Source organism: Coregonus lavaretus (assembly GCF_964263955.1).
Source record: "Coregonus lavaretus genome assembly, chromosome: 12".
Taxonomy (NCBI): Eukaryota; Metazoa; Chordata; class Actinopteri; order Salmoniformes; family Salmonidae; genus Coregonus; species Coregonus lavaretus.
The window spans coordinates 37,506,610-37,529,640 of NC_139999.1; the positions used below are offsets into that span (position 1 = coordinate 37,506,610).

The 23,031-nt window shown below is 43.8% G+C and overlaps 3 protein-coding genes across 4 annotated transcripts in view; 1 reads left to right on the forward strand and 2 right to left on the reverse strand.

Moving 5' to 3' along the window:
• LOC311138218 (innate immunity activator protein-like) overlaps nt 1-3,059 on the reverse strand; it is a 40,548-nt gene extending 37,489 nt beyond the window's left edge. Inside the window, exon 1 of the mRNA XM_084172894.1 lies at nt 2,935-3,059. The gene's annotated coding sequence lies outside the window, so the exon portion shown is untranslated. The remainder of the gene's footprint in view (nt 1-2,934) is intronic.
• A 1,982-nt stretch (nt 3,060-5,041) lies between these two features.
• On the forward strand, nt 5,042-22,013 carry LOC311137954 (olfactomedin-like protein 3A). 2 transcript variants are annotated; one of them, XM_084172583.1, is made up of 3 exons: nt 5,042-5,122; nt 19,261-19,546; nt 20,692-22,013. In XM_084172583.1, exons 2-3 carry the CDS (start codon nt 19,330-19,332, stop codon nt 21,474-21,476), a joined length of 1,002 nt encoding a protein of 333 aa, XP_084028709.1. In that variant the 5' UTR covers nt 5,042-5,122; nt 19,261-19,329; the 3' UTR covers nt 21,477-22,013. The 2 variants fall into 2 exon arrangements, with proteins under 2 accessions (XP_084028709.1, XP_084028708.1); XM_084172582.1 differs by lacking the exon at nt 5,042-5,122 and adding an exon at nt 8,339-9,130.
• Nucleotides 6,334-7,847, reverse strand: LOC311138276 (putative G-protein coupled receptor 25; the record flags this gene model as incomplete). Its single annotated transcript, XM_084172959.1, has 1 exon — nt 6,334-7,847. Exon 1 carries the CDS (start codon nt 7,435-7,437, stop codon nt 6,334-6,336), a length of 1,104 nt encoding a protein of 367 aa, XP_084029085.1. The 5' UTR covers nt 7,438-7,847.
• Nucleotides 22,014-23,031: the final 1,018 nt, after the last annotated feature.

The window sequence follows — 23,031 nt, forward strand, 5'->3', positions numbered from 1 at the left end:
ATAAGGTCTGTAGTAAATAGAGGCTAAGGAGATCTTATACATTTTGTTCTATGAGATAGGCGGCAGGTAGCTTGGTGGGTAAGAGCGTTGTGCCAGTAACCGAAAGGTCGCTGGTTCTAATCCCCGAGCCGACTAGGTGAAAAATCTGTCGATGTGCCCTTAAACAAGGCACTTTACCCTAATTGCTCCTGTAAGTCGCTCTGGATAAGAGTGTCTGCTAAATGACAAAAAAAATAAAAATAAAAAAAGATAATCTTCATCAGCTAATAAAAAAAGCACATAAAGCACATATAAGGCTTTATCATTCATAAAGGTCATGTTAACTGACTGAAGGTCCTAAACGATATTATAACCGCGATTGATAATAGACAGTACTGTGCAGCCGTCTTCATCGACCTGGCCAAGGCTTTCGACTCTGTCAACCACCGCATTCTTTTTGGCAGACTAAATAGCCTTGGTTTCTCAAATGACTGCCTCGCCTGGTTCACCAACTACTTCTCAGATAGAGTTCAGTGTGTCAAATCGGAGGGCCTGTTGTCTGGACCAATGGCAGTCTCTATGGGGGTGCCACAGGGTTCAATTCTTGGGCCGACACTTTTCTCCGTGTATATCAATGATGTCGCTCTTGCTGCTGGTGACTCTCAGATCCACCTCTACGCAGACGACACCATTTTGTATACATCTGGCCCTTCATTGGACACTGTGTTAACAAACCTCCAAACGAGCTTCAATGCCATACAACAATCCTTCAGTAGCCTTCAACTGCTCTTAAACACTAGTAAAACTAAATGCATGCTTTTCAATCGAACGCTGCTAGCACCCGCACACCCGACTAGAATCACCACTCTCGACGGATCTGACCTAGAGTATGTGGACAACTACAAATATCTAGGTGTCTGGTTAGACTGTAAACTCAACTTCCAGACTCACATAAAGAATCTCCAATCCAAAGTTAAATCTAGAATCGGCTTCCTATTTCGCAACAAAGCCTCCTTCACTCATGCTGCCAAACATGCCCTCGTAAAACTGACTATCCTACCGATCCTTGACTTCGGCGATGTCATTTACAAAATAGCCTCCAACACTCTACTCAGCAAATTGGATGTAGTCTATCACAGTGCCATCCGTTTTGTCTCCAAAGCCCCATACACTACCCACCACTGTGACCTGTACGCTCTTGTTGGCTGGTCCTCACTACATGTCCGTCGTCAAACCCACTGGCTCCAGGCCATCTATAAATCACTGCTAGGCAAATCCCCGCCTTATCTTAGCTCATTGGTCACCATAGCAGCACCCACCCGTAGTCTGCGCTCCAGCAGGTATATCTCACTGGTCATTCCCAAAGCCAACACCTCCTTTGGCCGCCATCCAGTTCTCTGCTGCCAATGACTGGAACGAATTGCAAAAATCTCTGAAGCTGGAGACTCTTATCTCCCTCAATAACTTTAAGCATCAGTTGTCAGAGCACCTTACCGATCACTGCACATGTACACAGCCCATCTGAAATTAGCCCACCCAACTACCTCATCCCTATATTGTTATTTATTTTGCTCTTTTGCACCCCAGTATCTCTATTTGCACATAATCTCTTGCACATCTAGCATTCCAGTGTTAATACTATTGTAATTATTCTGCACTATAGCCTATTTATTGCCTTACCTCCATAACTTGCTACATTTGCACACACTGTATATATATTTTCTGTTGTATTTCTGACTTTATGTTTTTTTACCCCATATGTAACTCTGTGTTGTTTTTATTGCACTACTTTGCTTTATCTTGGCCAGGTCGCAGTTGTAAATGAGAACCTGTTCTCAACTGGCTTACCTGGTTAAATAAAGGTGAAATAAAAAAAATAAAAAAATAAAAATATTATCTCATAGAACAGAACGTATACGATCTCCTAAACCTGTTTTAACCTCAGACCTTATTTTCGGCGTTTATCCCAAAACCCCATAGGAATGGCTGAACGAACCAAAGGTAACTAATTTCAGTTTTTTAGGACTACAAGCTGGCGAGCTCTATCCCTCTCGCTACACCTGTTCTTATCTGCTAGAGCGCACGTGCCAAGACCAGAGTAGGCACATTTGCTATTTAACGCAATAGTTTTTGACAAAACTATCGGAAGAGTTGAAAATGCGATGGAATCACATTGAACTTTAGATTTGTATTTGGTACATGAAAACTTAAGCGAAAAGTACATTGTGTGCACTTTTTCATCACACACTGATTTTTATCTGCAACAAGTCAGTTTGGAAAAACCATTGGTTGGAAAATGCGCATATTTTCTTTATGCAGATTTTAGAATATTCGCTTGAAAATCTGTTGCCAATTGGATGGAAACCTAGCTACTGAAAAAACAATTTCCACACTTTTACAGTGTTAGTTACGTCAGCTCTTGTACAATATGATACAAACCACAGGGAAAAACAGAATTTTGACTGCCCTGGGCCTTTAAAGGGAACAATCGAAGTATCAGCGTCACTGTTACCGTGGAATTGCCCTACTATATCCTCCATGACAACGTTCCATGGAGGATTACCATTTAATTATTCATTCATCTGCAAAATTATCGTCACGGGACCACCCCAGTAAGAAAAGTATTCTGTCCATAACTTTTCACTTTTGATTAAAGTGTAAACACTTAATTTTTCCAGTTGCATAACAAAAGTTGGAGTTAGGCAGTGGTAAAGTAAAAATATAACAAAAACACTACTGCATGGAAATGTAGGCCTATACGTTATTGCATACAAAGTAACGGATATTACGAAAAAGCTTACAATCATTTTGCATCATTATTATAGTCAAGGTCTGCAGAACTTGGTCTAGCAATGTGCTATGGCTAAAACTTGCGCTACTCTTTTACAAAAACACATTGTTTACTGCGAAAGAAAGGTTGTTTGTTTACTGCGAAAAGGAAAGTTGCAACTATACCTTCTTATGTGATATGTCAAATGTCCAATTTTGAGGGGCGTAGAACAACTTCTTTGCAAGTCCATATCAACATTCATCCACGTTTTCCAGAAGTTGTAGAAGTATTGCTCGTTACAACATTCTCTGAAGAGGGACTTCGCAATGGGAATGGGCCATGGTATCAGTCCCCGAAAATAGGGGCGACACTTTTACTGAGTTTACTGTCTTTTGCATAACTTAAACCATCTCCCCTACAACGGCTTTAATAAAATGGTATTTTAAAATAATGTATTACTTTTAAAATACCAAATTAATATACAAGAAGAAGTTTCAAAAGTTAGTGCACCCCCAAATCTCCAAACTATTGGGATCTCCCATTCCTTTACGTTTTTTTCTTTAGAACGACTCTCAATCACATCAAAGAGCAATTTACCGACTGTGATCAGATCCTCAGTGTGATAAATCCCAGCTGATTGGTTGGTTTCACATATTTTGCTAAACCTATATAATAAGTCAAATATATACAATAGAGTGGCGACTATGTGGTAAAGTCATACCCACAAATGTACGGTAACTGACTGTGTGTGGACTGCTTGAAGCCCCAGTGAGTGAATGCATTAAACCAGTATGCCTACTGTGGCCTACAAACGCTAGGTGTCAGGAGTGCATTGCTTATTACTTTTTCCAGTTTGGTAAAGCACATTGATTACTTTATATCAACATGTAATGCGCTGCCAAATATCCATTTAAATTGAAACAATCGATCACCCAATTCATTTAAATGTCTGATCTAGGTGTTGATATACTTTATCTGCCATGACTGACTAACTGTACCGTTCCTTTACAGTGAAGGAAATGCAGCCAAACCACAGGCTGCCACTGCCATGTGATCACTGTTTTGAGGTGCTGGCTGTTTTCACACTATCTGCGCTCTCCCTTTATAATAATAATAATAATAATAATATGCCATTTAGCAGACGCTTTTATCCAAAGCGACTTACAGTCATGCGTGCATACATTTTTGTGTATGGGTGGTCCCGGGGATCGAACCCACTACCTTGGCGTTACAAGCGCCGTGCTCTAACCAGCTAATCTAGGTTAAGTCTATTTTTTATTATTTTGATAGAATTTAAGTAAACACATCCTCTGCACTACTGCCATTGAGTGTAGGCTACACGTCTATCTGGACATCATCTATCAATCAATCATCAGATGTTCAGTTTGCAATGGTGCTGTTGAAGGACTTGACCTTGGCCTGATGATTACGCGTCATACGTCAACCTCCAGTAAAGTTAACTCAAACAGGTTTCACAACCGTTCTCATAGTGAGCAACTGAGTGTACACCAGGTGCCAACGGGTCACAGAAAAGGCCATGAGAAAACGACACAATGTTTTTTCTCATCACTGCTCGCGTAGAGAGCACAAACGGAAACTCACTGATGCCTCTCACCCTCTCACCCTGTCACCTAAAGCAGCGCCTGGCAGTGAGATTAAAGGGTAACTGTGCCGTGATTGACAGTGAATATAAAGTCCCAACGGTGAGGCCCTCAGTTTCTTTCCTGCAGAAAAAAATGACTGTCACTATAATGTGAGATGGGTTTTCTAAAGGAAACAATTGATAAGAAAGCCACCTCCTTGTAACAGAGACATCTTCATCGAAAGATAAGGAATCTGCTAGGCGAAATCATTAGAGATGAGATTCATTTTGAGATCTTGTTATTTTGGCAATGTAAAGCATTTTGATTTACCTTGCATGTTCCAATTAATGTATTTGAAATAACTTAGTTTTCAGTGACTTGATATTTTGTAATACCTTAGATTTCAGTGACTTGAAAAATGACATTACTAGCAAGCATTAAACTGTGAGGTTCATTGTCCATTTCAACAGGCCACCATCTTTCTGAATAAGTGGAACAGAAGGTCAGGTCATGGCTTTTCACACTAAAAGGTCTAAAAAGGAACTAGTTGGCTGAAGTACAGTTGTGCCATAGGTTCCCACAGACTGGCATCTAACCCAGGTTTCTCAAGCCCTTTTGTAACTGGATGATTCATAGTGCAAAGGCAATTGAAAAACATGTGGGCATGAATGAACATTTGAACTTTCAAGTCATGTAATCAGCCAACAAACTGATACTCCAACTTGCAGATAGCATTTTGCTACGGTTTTGAGGGAAAGTCATTGTTGAGCTTCTGGATCTATTTTGATTGGTAAGTCTGTTTTTATTAAGTTACAGTCACATGAGAAATAAACTGAGAAGTGTTTTTACTTCTCAATATGTAACTAAGTAGCGTGAACATTTTATGCCTATAAAAGCTATGAGTTATGTTAGAAAATAACAATTTCAATACTATAATTATTGAAACTACTTATGAGCAAATGTTATACATTACTTACTTATTATGCTTTATTTCAATATGCCTAAAAAAATCTTTCAACTTTATTCTCATTATTGTGTTCCTTTATTGTAAAAAGTACACACTCTTTGTGAAACTAATCATTCCAAAATGTAACGATTACAATTCTTGATATTATCCTTATTTGGAATGATTTCAGTTAAATGCCCATTGTTAAACTGCAAAAAGACTTAGTAAACTATGACATTGTTTGGAAGAAAGTATCTGCAATAATTGGCAATTATATAAACACCCAATTTATTACAAAAAACAGTTTATTATAAATGTTTTAGAATTCATTAAATGTAATCTTACTAATGCCATGAACATGGACAACCATTTTGAATATTGTTGTAATGAATTTCATACAGCAGAAAGGAACCATTAACAAATTAACGTTACTGTTAACAAATTGCAATTTAATATTACTATGCATTTAAGAATGTCAACAATCAAAATAACCAGGCTACTCATAAATTATCCATATAAAAAATATTTAGACATAAACAGACCATCCTATTTCATCTGATCATTCCCCCAAAAAGCTAAATAAATCAACCTCACCTGCACACTGTTTTTACCCGTTTTTTTATCTGTACTGTTTTGTCTTTCACTTCTTTTCTTTGGTGCGAATAAATAAAACCTAAAACCTAAATTCAAACTATCAATGATAATCAAATTTACAATTATGAATATATAAAATATAACTTCATTTGAGAAACTATAATATACACCAAATATATTTCAGAGAATGCTTTCACTGAGCATGTGAATTACATAACACGTAAAATCATAATACAAAATGATTCACCTCAACCTTTAGCGTTTCGGACCGCAAAGAGGCTGTATAAGGTACATGTAGTCCCCTGTAGCTCAGTTGGTAGAGCATGGTGCTTGCAACGCCAGGGTTGTGGGTTCGTTTCCCACGGGGGGCCAGTATGAAAATGTATGCACTCACTAACTAAGTTGCTCTGGGTAAGAGCGTCTTCTAAATGACTAAAATGTAAATGTAAATAACCCTGCTATCAGATGTTTTGGTCGAACGGCTGGAGACGAGTTCTGGAGGCTGTTGTGCCACAGCTCTCTGAGGTACCGTTGTAGAAGTCGGTGGACGAGGCATAGCCTTGGTGCAGCCCAAGCTTTCCCATGCAGCTCAGGAACAGGTTCTCCGCCTGCCCTCTGAAGTGGTGGTCCAGGAACAGGTAGATGGCTGGGTTAATGCAGCTGTTGAGGAAGGCCAAGCAGCTGGAGACGGTGAGGCCCTGACTCAGGACAGACTGGGTCTCAATGCTCAGATCGGCCCTAGACAGCCTGAAACCAATGAGGATGGTCTTGAAGATGTTGAAGGGGAGCCAAGACACCACAAAGGCCACGATGATGGTGAAGACCATCTTGAGAGAGTGGCGGCGTCGGGCTTCCGCGCGAGGGTTGCCAGCAGCAACACAGTGTTGGCGCAGATGGGCCAGGATAGAGCCGTAGCAGAGGATGATGATGAGCACCGGAAGGGCGAAGGTCACGAAGACCATGGTCAGGCTCAGACCCTGGAAGAAGGACGACTCTTCATCCTCCAGACAGAAGAGTTTGCCATTGGGAGTATGAATGCTACGGTACACCAGGGAGGGGGTACCTAGAGCTAGGGATAGCAGCCAGACCACGGCGCAGGTGAGACGCACACACTGGCTGCTGCGGAGGACGCGGGAGTCCATGAGGCTCACCACGGCCAGGTAGCGGTCCACACTCATGCAGGTCAGGAAGAAGATGTTGGAGAAGCGGTTGACGGCGACGATGTAGCTGCTCAGCTTGCAGAGAAGGTTGCCAAAAGGCCAGTATCCCTCCTGACTGGACGAGATGGCCCACAGAGGGAGGGTGAGGACAAACACCAGGTCCGCAAGTGCCAGGTTAACCACAAACGTATCCACCAGACGGCCGCCCCTCTTCCCCCTGCTGCCCATGACCGTGATCACAAAGAGGTTCCCCAGGAAGCCTGTGAAAAACATGAGGAAATAAAACAGTGGCAGGTAGATGTGAGAATAGGGAAGAGCAGAGCCGGAGCGCTCCCCAAGGTAGGTTAGATCGTAGCTGACATTGTCATCGCTGTAGAAGTACTCGTCTGTGTCATACGTCTCCATTTTGTGATCAAAGAGAAGTGTCTCTCAGCTGCTTTCTCTCTGTGAGTCTGGCGGGCAAGCTCAATACTTCTAGAGATACTATCCTGCGTCACGTTCTTAAAAACCACAAACAAACTGCCAGGTCCTATTTTCTTCTGTTATCTCTAGCACCATTGGTATATTTTCTACCTCTTTATCTGGCATATTCTGACACAAATTACTACAACTATTTCTAATGATGATTTTTACAATATACTATATTTGCATATCAGTTCAAATAGAAACACTTTAGACATGCAGGCAAAAAGTACAGCAAGAAGAAACATAAAAACATATCAAAAGAAAAAGTACATATACAATCTGGGTAATGCCAATCAACAAAAATATTCAAAAACAGCTAAAGACTGACTTATAGTAGCAGATCAAACAATAAAAACATTTGACAGGGAAAGGATGTGGTTATTGTATTAAAGGGGCTGATGTAGGCCTGGTGGAATTATAATCTTGTACATAATACAAAACAAATCCACTGAGTGAATTTGCAATTTCAATCATTAACTTGAACCGAGACATGACATTGAACATCAACTTTAGACTATTCATACAGTCTCTCGTATGTCAGATGTGAAAACAGCAAACACTAAACTGTTGTACTTGCATTATGAGAAAATGCTTGCATAAGGAAATGAAAATGGGACTTGCCAGTCCCTATGACCGTGCACATGAATAAATCAGACTTCTCATCAGATGAGTCATAATATGCTTGAAGATAAAACTTACTCTAATGTGAACTTGATGGGAACTTAATGTGCTCATAGGCTGTGAAAACCATAACTGGAAAGACGGTTTCATTTAACAACCACTTTTCCTTTTGACTGACAATAGTCTGTGAACAATTATATGTTAAAGGAAAGGGGGAAAAATGACAAAATGTTAAGCCTGACCTGAGCTAGTTGAATGTTGGTTATGTAAGAGAAGATTAGTGTTCCAATAAAAACATGAGGGGAGAAAGGATCTTCTATTTGACAGAAAGGTTTTCCTCCATTCTCAGCATTGCATCAGCATTTGCGTCCCATCAATCCTGAAGAGTTTAATTTGAAACAGTTAACCTAAATAAAATACTAATAGGAGTGAAAAACGACAATATTTTATTCTAATCAAGAGTGACAGCTGTGCAAACATTATTTTTGCCTTAACTTGTCTTCTAAACATTGCATTTTAGTGTGATACGAGTAATGAGCATACGTTTCAATGTATTTCAATCTCTACAAAACATTGAAAATGAACAAAAACAAAAAGACAAAGTGCCTCCCAAACATAGAAAACGAACAAAAACAAAAGACAAAGTGCCTCCCAACCTAAAATGACAAATAAACATCACTAATGTGGTATTTAGCAATCACTGGACAACACTATGTTGGGAAAGAGAAAAAAGTAAATGGCGAGAGAGTCTGTGTGTGTTTCCAGCAGTACCAGATGTTCAAAACTCCTCCCTCCCTCAGCGTTTATTAAAACATTCCAGTCAAGTTAGGAACACCGTAAGTTGGCCCCTCCTCGCACACTCTCCTCCCGTCGACACACACACGAGGAAAAGGGTGACCTGTCCTCCCACAAAATGAGGGCTTTTCTCATCCTTGTCACCTTGACCTGCCTGGCTGACGCCCAGCATCAAGCCCTGATGGACTACCTGGAGCGGCGTCTGCTAGCCATCGAGGTAAGAGACTGTTCTTCTGCTCCCAGTCAGACCCTGGCCTCCAGAATAAGTCTGAAAGGAAACTCTCTGGGGATCTGGGGAACCTTCAATGGAATGCAGATGTGGGGATTCTGAGGGGAAAATATTGACTGACTGTTACTGCTGCTGCACCCAGAAAGTCTAAATGTCATGCTTTTTAATACATTTGTTTCCACTCAAATAGAAGCATAGGGGAATAGAAGTTTGAAGATCTTATATGCAGGAAACTTCTGTAGTGTTCTGATTAATATTTGAAAAAGTATGTATTAGCCTTATACCTGGAGTTATTGGAAAGTTTTTCTCTGCAAAAGACTGACCAGTTGGCTCACTTCAAGGTGTTGTTGTGCAATAAAACAGCTCCACCGCTCCACACTGCTATGAGTACCCATATCATATTCTCCCTCTTGCTTTCTCATATTCTTATTCATATGGAAAGTAGTTGGCTTCTCTCTCTCTATGTGTTCTGACTCTGCATAAATAATACCTCCCAAACAAGTTACTTCCAGCCAGTGAGTCATTCTGAGAAAGAGCATCCAATACCTGCCAATTCAGGTTTATGAGACTCCTTTTTTTTATACATTCATTTTTATTCAAGAGCACATAAAGAACATGTACAACTCAACATATCTTTGCAGTCTTTACAAAGGAGCGTAATGAGATTCACATGTTAAGGGTACATTTTGGCTGTATAGAGCAAACATTTCAAGAGTCTGAATAAGAATACAATTTGGATAAAGCCACATCAGAAAAATAACAAACAAGCAAACACCCCAGAAATTACAGAATAAGATATGTCAGGAACTTGTTGCAAGATTGATTTAATTCTCTCCATGTCAGCAAGTTCCCTGCATAGACCTAACCACGTCTTTTGAGGATGTTGCATTTTGTTACACATTTCCTTGCTGCTGCTAAAAGATAATCTATCAATTTAAGTGGAGAGGAGTGGAGTGTATCCACAGGAACAATACCTATGTAGCGGGTGATTTGGACGGAGTCAGGTGCAGGAGGTGTAAATCACAGAATAATGGTTTATTCGGCCAAAACAGTGGTTCGCAGCAATGCGTAAAACAACTACAGTGCGACTTAACGGCGCACTGAGGAAAAGAAAACACACAGGTGAATATCCCGGCGATAAAGTATATAATGCTCCACCGAGCTATCGACACCTCCACATGGAATCAATCACACACAAAGACATGGGGGACAGAGGGAATACTTATACAGGGACTGATGAGGGGATATGAACCAGGTGTGTGTGAAAAACACAGGACAAATCAAATGGAATGATGATAAGAGGAGCGGCAGTGGCTAGAAGGCCGGTGACGACGAACGCCGAAGCCTGCTCGAACAAGGAGAGGAGGCAGCTTCAGAGGAAGTCGTGACAGTACCCCCCCCCCCGCCTTGATGCGCAGCTCCAGCAGCGCGCCGACACCGGCCGCGGGAACGGCCAGGAGGACACGGAGTAGGGCGATCTGACGGTGAAAATCCCGCAACAGGGAGGGATCGAGGATATCCTTCACTGGGACCTAGCACCGCTCCTCCGGACCGTACCCCTCCCACTCCACGAGGTACTGAAGGCCCCCCACCCGACGCCTCGAATCCAGGATGGAACGGACAGAGTACGGGGGGGCGGAGGGACTTCCCGCACCTCAGACTCCTGGAGCAGACCAGCCACCACCGGCCTGAGGAGAGATACATGAAACTAGGGGTTAATACGTAATCAGGAGGGAGCAGCAACCTATACGTAACCTTGTTTACTCTCCTCAGGACTTTGAACGGCCCCACAAACCACGGGCTCAGCTTCCGGCAGGGCAGGCGGAGGGGCAGGTTCCGGGTCGAGAGCCAGACCCGATCACCCGGTACGAAGACCGGGGCCTCACTGCGGTGGCAGTCAGTGTTGGCTTTCTGGCGATGCGCGGCACGCTGGAGGTGAACGTGGGCGGCGTTCCACGTCTCCTCCGCGTGCCGAAACCAGTCGTCCACTGCAGGAGCTTTGGTCTGGCTCTGATGCCACGGTGACAGGACCGGCTGATACCCTAAAACACATTGAAATGGTGACAGGTTAGTGGAGGAGTGGCGGAGAGAGTTCTGGGCATATTCGGCCCATGGCAAGAACACCGACCACTCCCCTACCGCAGGAACCTACCCACATCCTGATTCACCCGTTCCACCTGTCCATTAGATTCGGGGTGAAACCCAGAGCTCAGGCTGATCGAGATCCCCAGAAGTTCCATGAACGCCTTCCAGACCCTGGATGTAAACTGGGGACCCCGGTCAGACACTATGTCCTCTGGCACCCCGTAGTGCCGTCAGACGTGAGTAAACAGGGCTTCAGCAGTTTGCAGGGCCGTGGGGAGACCGGGCAGAGGAAGGAGGTGGCAGGCTTTAGAGAAGGATAGGACAGCGCCTACCCCTACCTCGGACGTGTCCACCTCCACTACGAATGGTAATGATGGATCTGGATGAGCCAGTACCGTGCCTGAGGTGAACAGAGCCCTCAGGTTACTGAAAGCCCTGTCAGCCTCAGCAGACCAGCGGAGCCAGGATGGCCCACCCTTCAACAGAGAGGTGATGGGGGCTGTGACCTTGCCAAAGGCCCGGATAAACCTCTGATAGTAATTGGTAAAGCCAATGAAGCACTGCAGCTCCTTTACCGTGGTTGGAGTCGGCCAATTACGCATGGCTGAAATGCGGTCTCCCTCCATTTCCACACCTGAGGTGGTGATGTGGTATCTGAGGAAGGAGATGGATTGTTGGAAGAACACACATTTTTCAGCCTTGGCATACAGGTCATGCTCCAACAGTCGGCCAAGCACTCTGCGAACCAGGGACACATGCTCGGTGCGCGTAGCGGAATACACCAGGATGTCATCGATGTAGACCACCACACCGCGACCAAGCATGTCCCGAAACTTGAGGAGGCGGGTGAAGTGGAGGGACGTATGAACCCTTGACTCAGGGACTCGGAGACGTATGTCTCCATAGCCTCCATTTCAGCCTGCGACAGGGGATATACATGACTCCTGGGAGGTACAGCGTCTAACCTGAGGTTTATCACGCAATCCCCCGCCCAATGGGGTGGTAATTTGGTCGCCTGCGTTTTGGAAAATGCGTGCGCCAAATCGAGGTATTCGGGGGGAATGCGCACGGTGGAGGTAGTGTCTGGACTTTCCACCGTGGTTGCACCAACGGAAACAGCTAGACACCTACCCTGACACTCTCGCGACCACCCTGTGAGAAACCTCTGCAGCCATGAAAAGGTGGGATCGTGTAGTGAAGCCAGGGAAGGCCCAACACAACAGGGAAATCAGGGGACTCAATAATATGAAAGGTGATTTGCTCACTATGAGTCTCCTACGTAATCATAGTGACTGGTGCTGTAACGTCCCTAACAAAACCTGACCCTAATAGTCGACTGTCAAGTGCTTTGATGGGCAATGGAATGGACAGGGGAACCAATGTAATATGTAGACTATGAGCTAAAGACCTGTCCATAAACTCCCGAGTGGCGCAGTGGTCTAAGGCACTGCGTCGCAGTGCTAGCTGTGCCACTAGAGATCCTGGTTCGAATCCAGGCTCTGTCGTAGCTGGCCTTGACCGGGAGACCCATGGGGCGGCGCACATCCCACCAGGGTTGTGGGTTCGATTCCCACGGGGGGCCAGTATGAAAAAAAATATATATATATATGCACTCACTAACTGTAAGTCGCTCTGGATAAGAGCGTCTGCTAAATGACGTAAATGTAAATAAAGTTCCCAGCTGCGCCTGAATCTACCAACACCTTACACTGGGGAACTACCGTGTAATCAAGGAAGTTGATGTGGATGGTGAAATGCGCAGCAGAGGGCTTTGAACGAGGGTGGGTTTATGCTACCTGGGGTGACGTGAGAGTGCCCTGCCTGCCGCCTCCAGAACCAGAAGAACACTGACGACATCGTGCAGCAGAATGTCCTCTCTTGCCACAAGAGTGACACTGGATCTGTCGTCCTCCATTCTCCCGGAACGCTGCTTCTCCCAGCTCCATCGGAACGTGATCCGGGTTGAAGGGGGGTGAAACGGGCAGACCCCTTCCAGGACGTCTTCTCGAAGCCAGCAGGTTGTCCAACTGGATGGCCATGTCAACCAGTTTGTTGAAGGTCAACGTGGTATCCCGTCAGGCTAGTTCCCTTCGGACGTCCTCACGCAGTCTGCATCGGAAGTGGTCGATTAGGGCCCACTCGTTCCACCCGGACCCAGCGGCTAGAGTTCTAAACTCCAGGGCAAAGTCTTGCGCGGTCCTCGTCCCCTGCCTCAGATGGACCAGACGCTCGCCCGCCTCTCTACCTTCGGGGGGAAGATTGAAGACTGCCCGGAAGAGGCGAGCGAACTCTCTGTAGTTGTCCAACAAGTCTCCTCCTTCACTCCAGAGCTTTCCCCGAGAGGCAGGAGACGAGGGCGGACACCTTCTCCCGATCCGATGGAGCAGGGCTGGTGGTGGTGAAATAGAGGTCCAGTTGCAGGAGGAAACCCTGGCAGCGGGCTGCTGTCCCGTCGTATTCCCTCGGTCGAGAATACCTCTGGGTGCTGGTGTGTGGGTGGCTGGATCCGGTCACTCAGCTGGTTCCGCATGGTCGGGTCCTCTCCTCTCCAGGCGCTGGATAGTCTGGAGAACCTGATCCATCGCTTTGCCCAAGCTGGCTAACATGTTGGAATGCTCCCGGATCCGCTCTACGACTCCAGGCATATTCCCCGCTCCTGCTGACTCCATGCTGTTGGGTGTGTGATTCTGTAGCGGGTGATTTGGACGTAGTCAGGCGCGGGAGGTGTAAATCACAGAATAATGGTTTATTAGGCCAATACAGCGTTTCGCAGCAATGCGTAAAACAACAACAGTGCGACTTAACGGCACACTAGGGAAAACAAAACCCACGGGTGAATATCCCGGCGATAAAGTACATAATGCTCCACCGAGCTATCGACACCTCCACATGGAAACAATCACACACAAAGACATGGGGGTCAGAGGGAATACAGTGAGGGAAAAAGTATTTGATCCCCTGCTGATTTTGTACGTTTGCCCACTGACAAAAACATGATCAGTCTATAATTTTAATGGAGGTTTTTTTGAACAGTGAGAGACAGAATAACAACAACAAAATCCAGAAAAACGCATGTCAAATATGTTATAAATTGATTTGCATTTTAATGAGGGAAATAAGTATTTGACTCCTCTGCAAAACATGACTTAGTACTTGGTGGCAAAACCCTTGTTGGCAATCACAGAGGTCAGACGTTTCTTGTAGTTGGCCACCAGGTTTGCACACATCTCAGGAGGGATTTTGTTCCACTCCTCTTTGCAGATCTTCTCCAAGTCATTAAGGTTTTGAGGCTGACGTTTGGCAACTCGAACCTTCAGCTCCCTCCAAAGATTTTCTATGGGATTAAGGTCTGGAGACTGGCTAGGCCACTCCAGGACCTTAATGTGCTTCTTCTTGAGCCACTCCTTTGTTGCCTTGGCCGTGTGTTTTGGGTCATTGTCATGCTGGAATACCCATCCATGACCCATTTTCAATGCCCTGGCTGAGGGAAGGAGGTTCCCAGCCAAGATTTGACGGTACATGGCCCCGTCCATCGTCCCTTTGATGCGGTGAAGTTGTCCTGTCCCCTTAGCAGAAAAACACCCCCAAAGCATAATGTTTCCACCTCCATGTTTGATGGTGGGGATGGTGTTCTTGGGGTCATAGGCAGTATTCCTCCTCCTCCAAACACGGCGAGTTGAGTTGATGCCAAAGAGCTCGATTTTGGTCTCATCTGACCACAACACTTTCACCCAGTTCTCCTCTGAATCATTCAGATTGAGATTCAGATTCAGATTCATTGGCAAACTTCAGACGACCCTGTATATGTGCTTTCTTGAGCAGGGGGACCTTGCGGGCGCTGCAGGATTTCAGTCCTTCACGGCGTAGTGTGTTACCAATTGTTTTCTTGGTGACTATGGTCCCAGCTGCCTTGAGATCATTTACAAGATCCTCCCGTGTAGTTATGGGCTGATTCCTCACTGTTCTCATGATCATTGTAACTCCACGAGGTGAGATCTTGCATGGAGCCCCAGGCCGAGGGAGATTGACAGTTCTTTTGTGTTTCTTCCTTTTGCGAATAATCGCACCAACTCTTGTCACCTTCTCACCAAGCTGCTTGGCGATGGTCTTGTAGCCCATTCCAGCCTTGTGTAGGTCTACAATCTTGTCCTTGACATCCTTGGAGAGGTCTTTGGTCTTGGCCATGGTGGAGAGTTTGGAATCTGATTGATTGATTGCTTCTGTGGACAGGTGTCTTTTATACAGGTAACAAAATGAGATTAGGAGCACTCCCTTTAAGAGTGTGCTCCTAATCTCAGCTCGTTACCTGTATAAAAGACACCTGGGAGCCAGAAATCTTTCTGATGGAGAGGGGTTCAAATACTTATTTCCCTCATTAAATGCAAATCAATTTATAACATTTTTGACATGCGTTTTTCTCGATTTTTTTGTTGTTATTCCGTCTCTCACTGTTCAAATAAACCTACCATTAAAATTATAGACTGATCATTTATTTGTCAGTGGGCAAACGTACAAAATCAGCAGGGGATCAAATACTTTTTTCCCTCACTGTACTTATACAGGGACTGATGAGGGGATATGAACCAGGTGTGTGTAAAAAACAAGACAAAATAAATGGAATGATGAGAAGAGGAGCGGCAGTGGCTAGAAGGCCGGTGACTATGAACGCCAAAGCCTGCCCGAACAAGGAGAGGAGGCAGCTTCGGAGGAAGTCGGGACAACCTAGTAGGAGATGACATGGGTCTGGTTGAATAATAATCTCTATGATGTCCTGTATAACGTGGAGAATTTCAGACCAAAAAGACTGGATTTTCCAAAATATATGTGATGAAGTACCTATTTGTCCACACTGTCTCCAACACGTAGCAGATATTCCTTTGTTCAATTTATTACGTTTATCAGGGATCATAAAAAAACGATGTAGTACTTTGAATTGAAACTCCCTTGTTCGGTTACATGTAGTTGCTTTATATAGTGTTTTCCATATATTGCCCCTACTCTCCTCTGATATCTGCACCTGTAATTCCCCCTGCCATGAGTTCCTTAGATGATCTAAAGATACTCTTTGCATGTTAAGGATATTGTGATAAAAGTTTGAAATGGTCCCAATGTTTTCCCCTTGATAAAGTAATTCAATCATCTCGTCAATAGGAGTAACCGGCTCAGTAATTTTTTGTAACAATACTTTTTTTACACAATGAATGTCTTACTTGAAGGTACCTATAACAATTTGTTTGGGATATAATGAATTCCTCCTGGATTTCTTGAAATTATCGAAGAATTGAACCTTTGAAAAGTTGAGAGACTCTACAAAGCCCTCTTTCTTCCCATTCCCTAAATCATTGGAACATAGTAGCAGGAAGGAAGGCTGGGTTGTGAAATATACACTCTTAGAAAAAAAGGCGCTATCTAGAACCTAAAAATTTTCTTCGGCTGTCCCCACAGGATAACCCTTTGAAGAACCATTTTTGGTTCCATGTAGAACCCTTTTGGTTCCAGGTGGAACCCTTTTGGGTTACATAAATAACCCTTTGCACAGAGGGTTCTACTTGGAACCCAAAAGGGTTCTACCTGAAACCAAAAAGGGTTCTACCTGGAACCAAAAAGGGTTCTCCTATAGGGACAGCCGAAGAACCCTTTTGGAACCTTTTTTTTCTAAGAGTGTAGGCGAGTGTCTAGAAACGTCATTAATCAGGGAAAACCACATTGAGACCTAGGTCTCATTTGCAAATGTGCCCTGTGAACAATACAGAAAGAAAATTATACACAATTTAAAACACAACATTTAATAAATAGCAAATATTACAGTTGAAGTCGGAAGTTTACATACACCTTAGCCAAATACATTTTAACTCAGTTTTTCACAATTCCTGACATTTAATCCTAGTAAAAATTCCCTGTCTTAGGTCAGTTAGATCACCATTTTCTTTTAAGAATGTGAAATGTCAGAATAATAGTAGAGAGAATGATTTATTTCAGCTTTTATTTCTTTCATCACATTCTCAGTGGGTCAGAAGTTTACATACACTCAATTAGTATTTGGTAGCATTGCCTTTAAATTGTTTAACTTATGTCAAACGTTTCGGGTAGCCTTCCACAAGCTTCCCACAATAAGTTGGGTGAATCTTGGCCCATTCCTCCTGACAGAGCTGGTGTAACTGAGTCAGGTTTGTAGGCCTCCTTGCTCGCACACGCTTTTTCAGTTCTGCCCACACATTTTCTATAGGATTGAGGTCAGGGCTTTGTGATGGCCACTCCAATACCTTGACTTTGTTGTCCTTAAGCCATTTTGCCACAACTTTGGAAGTATGCTTGGGGTCATTGTCCATTTGGAAGACCCATTTGCGACCAAGCTCTAACTTCCTGACTGATGTCTTGAGATTTTGCTTCAATATATACACATAATTTTCCTTCCTCATGATGCCATCTATTTTGTGAAGTGCACCAGTCCCTCCTGCAGCAAAGCACCCCCACAGCATGATGCTGCCACCCCCGTGCTTCACGGTTGGGATGGTGTTCTTCGGCTTGCAAGCTACCCCCTTTTCCTCCAAACATAACAATGGTCATTATGGCCAAACAGTTCTATTTTTGTTTCATCAGACCAGAGGAGATTTCTCCAAAAAGTACGATCTTTGTCCCCATGTGCAGTTGGAAACCATAGTCTGGCTTTTTTATGATGGTTTTGGAGCAGTGGCTTATTCCTTGCTGAGCGGCCTTTCAGGTTATGTCGATATAGGACTCGTTTTACTGTGGATATAGATACTTTTGTACCTGTTTCCTCCAGCGTCTTCACAAGGTCCTTTGCTGTTGTTCTGCGATTGATTTGCACTTTTCGCACCAAAGTATGTTCATCTCTAGGAGACAGAACGCGTCTCCTTCCTGAGCGGTATGACGGCTGCGTGGTCCCATGGTGTTCATACTTGCGTACTATTGTTTGTACAGGCATTTGGAAATTGCTCCCAAGGATGAACCAGACTTGTGGAGGTCTACCATTTTTTTCTGAGGTCTTGGCTGATTTCTTTAGATTTTCCCATGATGTCAAGCAAAGAGGCACTGAGTTTGAAGGTAGGCCTTGAAATACATCCACAGGTACACCTCCAATTGACTCAAATTATGTCAATTAGCCTATCAGAAGCTTCTAAAGCCATGACATCATTTTCTGGAATTTTCCAAGCTGTTTAAAGGCACAGTCAACTTAGTGTATGTAAACTTCTGACCCACTGGAATTGTGATACAGTGAATTATAAGTGAAATAATCTGTCTGTAAACAATTGTTGGAAAAATTACTTATGTCATGCACAAAGTCGATGTCCTAACCGACTTGCCAAAACTATAGTTTGTTAACAAGAAATTTGTGGAGTGGTTGAAAAACAAGTTTGAATGACTCCAACCTAAGTGTATGTAAACTTCCAACTTCAACTGTATATATACACAATAAACAAAACAAACAAAATTGGCGTTGGATCTCCCTTAGTGAGACTCCTTAATCAGTCCTGCATCTGTCTGCTTGAAATAATTTATCAGGTGATAATTCAGTCTACTTCAAACCTGTCACATAGTGTGTTATATCCACCGGTCGTCCCTCTCTGTGGCGTTGGTAGCTGTCTTTTCCTAGTTCCTAGCCTCACCAGTGGCTCTTGAATACAACTCTAATCCTGACCTTTCTGCAGTCTCAATCCCTCCTAGCTGAGATTACCCCCTGACTGCTGATACATCCCTTGCAATTACTGGAGTGCACACTGAGTCAAATCTAGTCAAGTCACTCAGAAAAGCTGATCCTAAACCTGCACTTAATGTGTCTGTCTTCCTTTAATGCGATGGCCAAAGGTTCCAGGCTTAGAAGGAACAGTAAGGGAGAGAGGAGACATCCCTGTGTAGCCTGAAGCCACACTGGTGATGACTGTGGCAGTGGCCCCAGAGAACAGGGTTTTAATTCATCATGTGAAATAGAGACAGAACCCATATGCCTCCAGGACTACTTCTACACTACCTGCTCTAACTGTCTTCTTCTCACCTCTCACCTCTCCCACCAGGACCGTATCTCGGTATGGCACGAGCAGACGAACCGCTATGCCACAGAGCTGCGGGAGTTCAAGCAGCAGATGGTTGCCCAGATTGAGACCCTTGACAAGGACAAGGAGACGCTGAGGACGGACCTAGACAGCGTGGGGACGCGTGTGGACCGCGTGGAGCGTGAGATGGACTACCTGGAGACACAGAACGGGGCGCAGCCCTGCGTGGACGTGGACGACAAGCTGGTGGAGCAGCAGGTGACTGTGGTGAAGGAGAAGAACAAGGCCAAGTATGCCAAGGCCACAGGTGAGACGTGGCAGACATGTTGGCAGACGTGGTGACATACTGGGGGGGATAAAGGCACAAGTAGCACACGTGGTGGTTACTTCCTGAGAGGACCATAGTAAAAGCCTACTGAGAAGAGGAAAAAACTGAACAGTGGTTACATAGCCCTTCTGTGACATGTACTGTAGACATGATGACATATTGGGAGGACAGACACACATGATTACTTACTAAGATGATCATAGCATAGGCCAACGGAGAGGACAAATCCATGAAGTAAACTCAGCCGTAGGGGTAATATGAGGCCTTGGTTCCTTAACAGGTCTTCTACATGATGGGCGGAGAGAGGGCCACAGGCATGAGATGTTAAGAAAATGTGTATACAGGGCCAGGTGTCTCAGTCATTGTACGGTTATGTAAGTAGGTTAGACAATCTATCTCCCCTCATAGCATTATTCTTCTCTCAGAGGCCATTATTAAAGAGTTTAAGTGGATTTCATTCAATGTTGTGCTTAACACTTTTTGTTCTGCTCTAACACAGTATGGTTAGGGTTAATTGCATAGCGAAAGCAATCTGAATGCAGTAAATTCAGGAAACAGTTTGCTTACAGTTGGTTGTTGAGGTTTAAGAAGATGTGAGATTATGCTGATGAAGTACGTAGATGAAGGACTAACTGAAAATGCAATGCTTATTAAAATATCATACTCTAAATTATGCACCACTTTAATTGTAATATGCTCTTAGTTGCACTCCAGCCCGATGAATAGCCAGTGACTCATCAAGTTTAATTGCCTGTGATCCTTATACATGTTGCCACAGACAGCTGAGCGCTGTTGCCTACTTGGGGTGCATGTTCTTCTGACTAAAATCTGAACATCTGAAATACACTTCAGATCATGTAAAAGCTAAAACGTCACAAAAAATAAACTATAAAAATGGATCTATCCTTTAAACGTTCCCTAGTCCCTCAGTATCACTTTTGGTTGAGCTTTATCAATATGGTATGGTGTAGTATGTTTTATGACATTGGTATTACAGGTTTCACAGTTGTAAGGAGAGTAACAATATGTACATTGTAATTACACTGAACCTGCTGTGTAATGTTGACTACCATGTAAAAAACATGGTTTTAGCCCAAACATGAATCTATCATCTCCTCTCCCAGACTGCAGGGACATGATCTCTAGCATCAAAGCCATGAAGATTTTGAAGCGAGTCGGAGGCCCAAAGGGCATGTGGACCAAAGACGTGGGCAGCAGCTCGGGCAAAGTCTACGTCTTCAACGGCACAGACGAGGACACCATCTATGAGTTTGGCTCCGTCCGGGACTTCACCATCTCCCAGGGCACCTCCATGGCCAAGACTGTGAAGCTGCCGTCCCCTTGGCGAGGCAGTGGCCACACTGTCTACAACAACCACGCCTACTATGTGAAGGAAGGCAAGGAGCTTCGGCTGATGAAGTACAACCTGCGGAACGGCTCGGTGGCGGACAGCGCTGTGTTCCCCGTCCAGGACCACGTCCCCGTGTACAGCCTGACTCCGGAGACGGTCATTGACCTGGCCGCAGATGAGGAGGGCCTCTGGGCCATCTACGCCACCAAGGAGACTGAGAGGCACATCTCTCTGGCCAAGATGGATGCCAACACGTTGGACATCGAGCAGATGTGGGACACGCCGTGCCCGCGGGAGAATGCAGAGGCTGCCTTCATCATCTGCGGCACGGTGTACGTGGTCTACAACACCGCACTGCCCAGCCGCTCACGCGTCCAGTGCGTCTTTGACGTCAGTGATATGGTAACCAATGACGACGCACCGCTAGTGTACTTTCCCAAGCGCTACGGCTCTCACTCCAGCCTCAAGTACAACCCGCTGGAGCAGCTGATCTACGCCTGGGACGACGGCTACCAGATCCTCTACAAACTGGCCATGAAGAAGAAACTGGAGGTATGAGCTCAGCAGTGCCGTCTAGTGTTGAGGTGGGTTTGAGATTTCGCTCATCTATACCGAGTAAAAGGCCAGAAATGTCTGTGTAGACGAAAATAAAACATATTTTCAGACTGTCATATTCAGTGGAATGTTTTAATATTATATCTTGCCTGGAGCAAAGATCAATAACAGATATGACCAAAGGTATGAACATTACTTACATGGTTTGTTCAACTTTGGCACAAGGCCTTGCAGCTGCAGTTATGATTTTGAACACTGTTCTAATGGTAATCAGGTCATTGTCATATTGTATTTCCAGCAAAACAGTTCAGTGATATAAAAGCATCCATTTACTGTAGGTATTGCTTGTTATTAAATATTTGTATGATAATCAAGAAAGATCTAGGAGGGAGTGGAATGGAGAATCTAAAGTAAATACAATGCAGCTGTATGATATGTATGTTTTCTGAATATCTCTCAGTTTAGCACTTCTGAAAAACACATATTGTTACCTTTTTTCCTGGCTATGCCTTTCTGTTGAATAAAAAACATACTTGCATTAAAATGTGTAGCTTATTTTTGTTCTATATTGTTACAGCAAAAGAGGAACATACAGTATATAGGCACTCGATTTGGAATGTTAGAACCAGAATCAACAGCTTTATTGTCACTTCTTTAAAATACAAGGGACGCCTGGAAACAGTTATGTTACAAATACACATTTTCAATACAAAAGTGGAAAGATACTCTAAATTTATTGGAAAAAACAGAGGAGAGTCATTGTTTCAAACACTTATCACAAGGCTAATGAGGCAAAGGGGTCAACGCTCAAGCCAACTCCCTCAACAAAGTACATGACATTGCCTGAACAGGAGACTATTGGCAAACACTTCACAGGTAACAATTGAAACAGAAAAGTAAATTCAGGGGGATAGTCATGTTGATAATATCATAAATATGTGATTGTAAATACAGTGCTATTATTGATGTCAGTATCAAAGGGCATTATATACATATTACTGTACATTTTAAGTCCCTACCCACAGTGTAATTGTAACAGTACTGTACCACCACAAACCAAATCACATTGTTTGTAATGACGCTATCTACGTATTTAGTGTGCAATGCAGCTACACTTCAGACATCAAAAATATATGATGGCCATGTGGGTGTATGTTGTGTACATAAAACAAATACAGATAAAGTAGTGGGATGAAAAATGTGTCCTCCTCGATCAAATCAATGTTGTGTGACTGTGATTGAATTCAACATTTTAACTTCCACTGTAGTAAACCAACTATGATTTTAATAACATTACAAATGTATATAAAAATGGTTCACTTCATAATACCCTGTTGATTGTTTTGGACTTGCTGTAGGGTTGGGTACTTTAAGTCGTAGGGTGCTTCCAAGAACATCTTGTGCTCAACAGCAGCAACCATAACATTTTACCTATTTAATATAATGTTGTATGTTCACAAAACTGCCATAATGCAACTCCTTGACTAAACCTCAGACATATACAAAGATGTTAACCTCAGATATATAACCACACCAGGCTGAGCTGCAATAACAATGA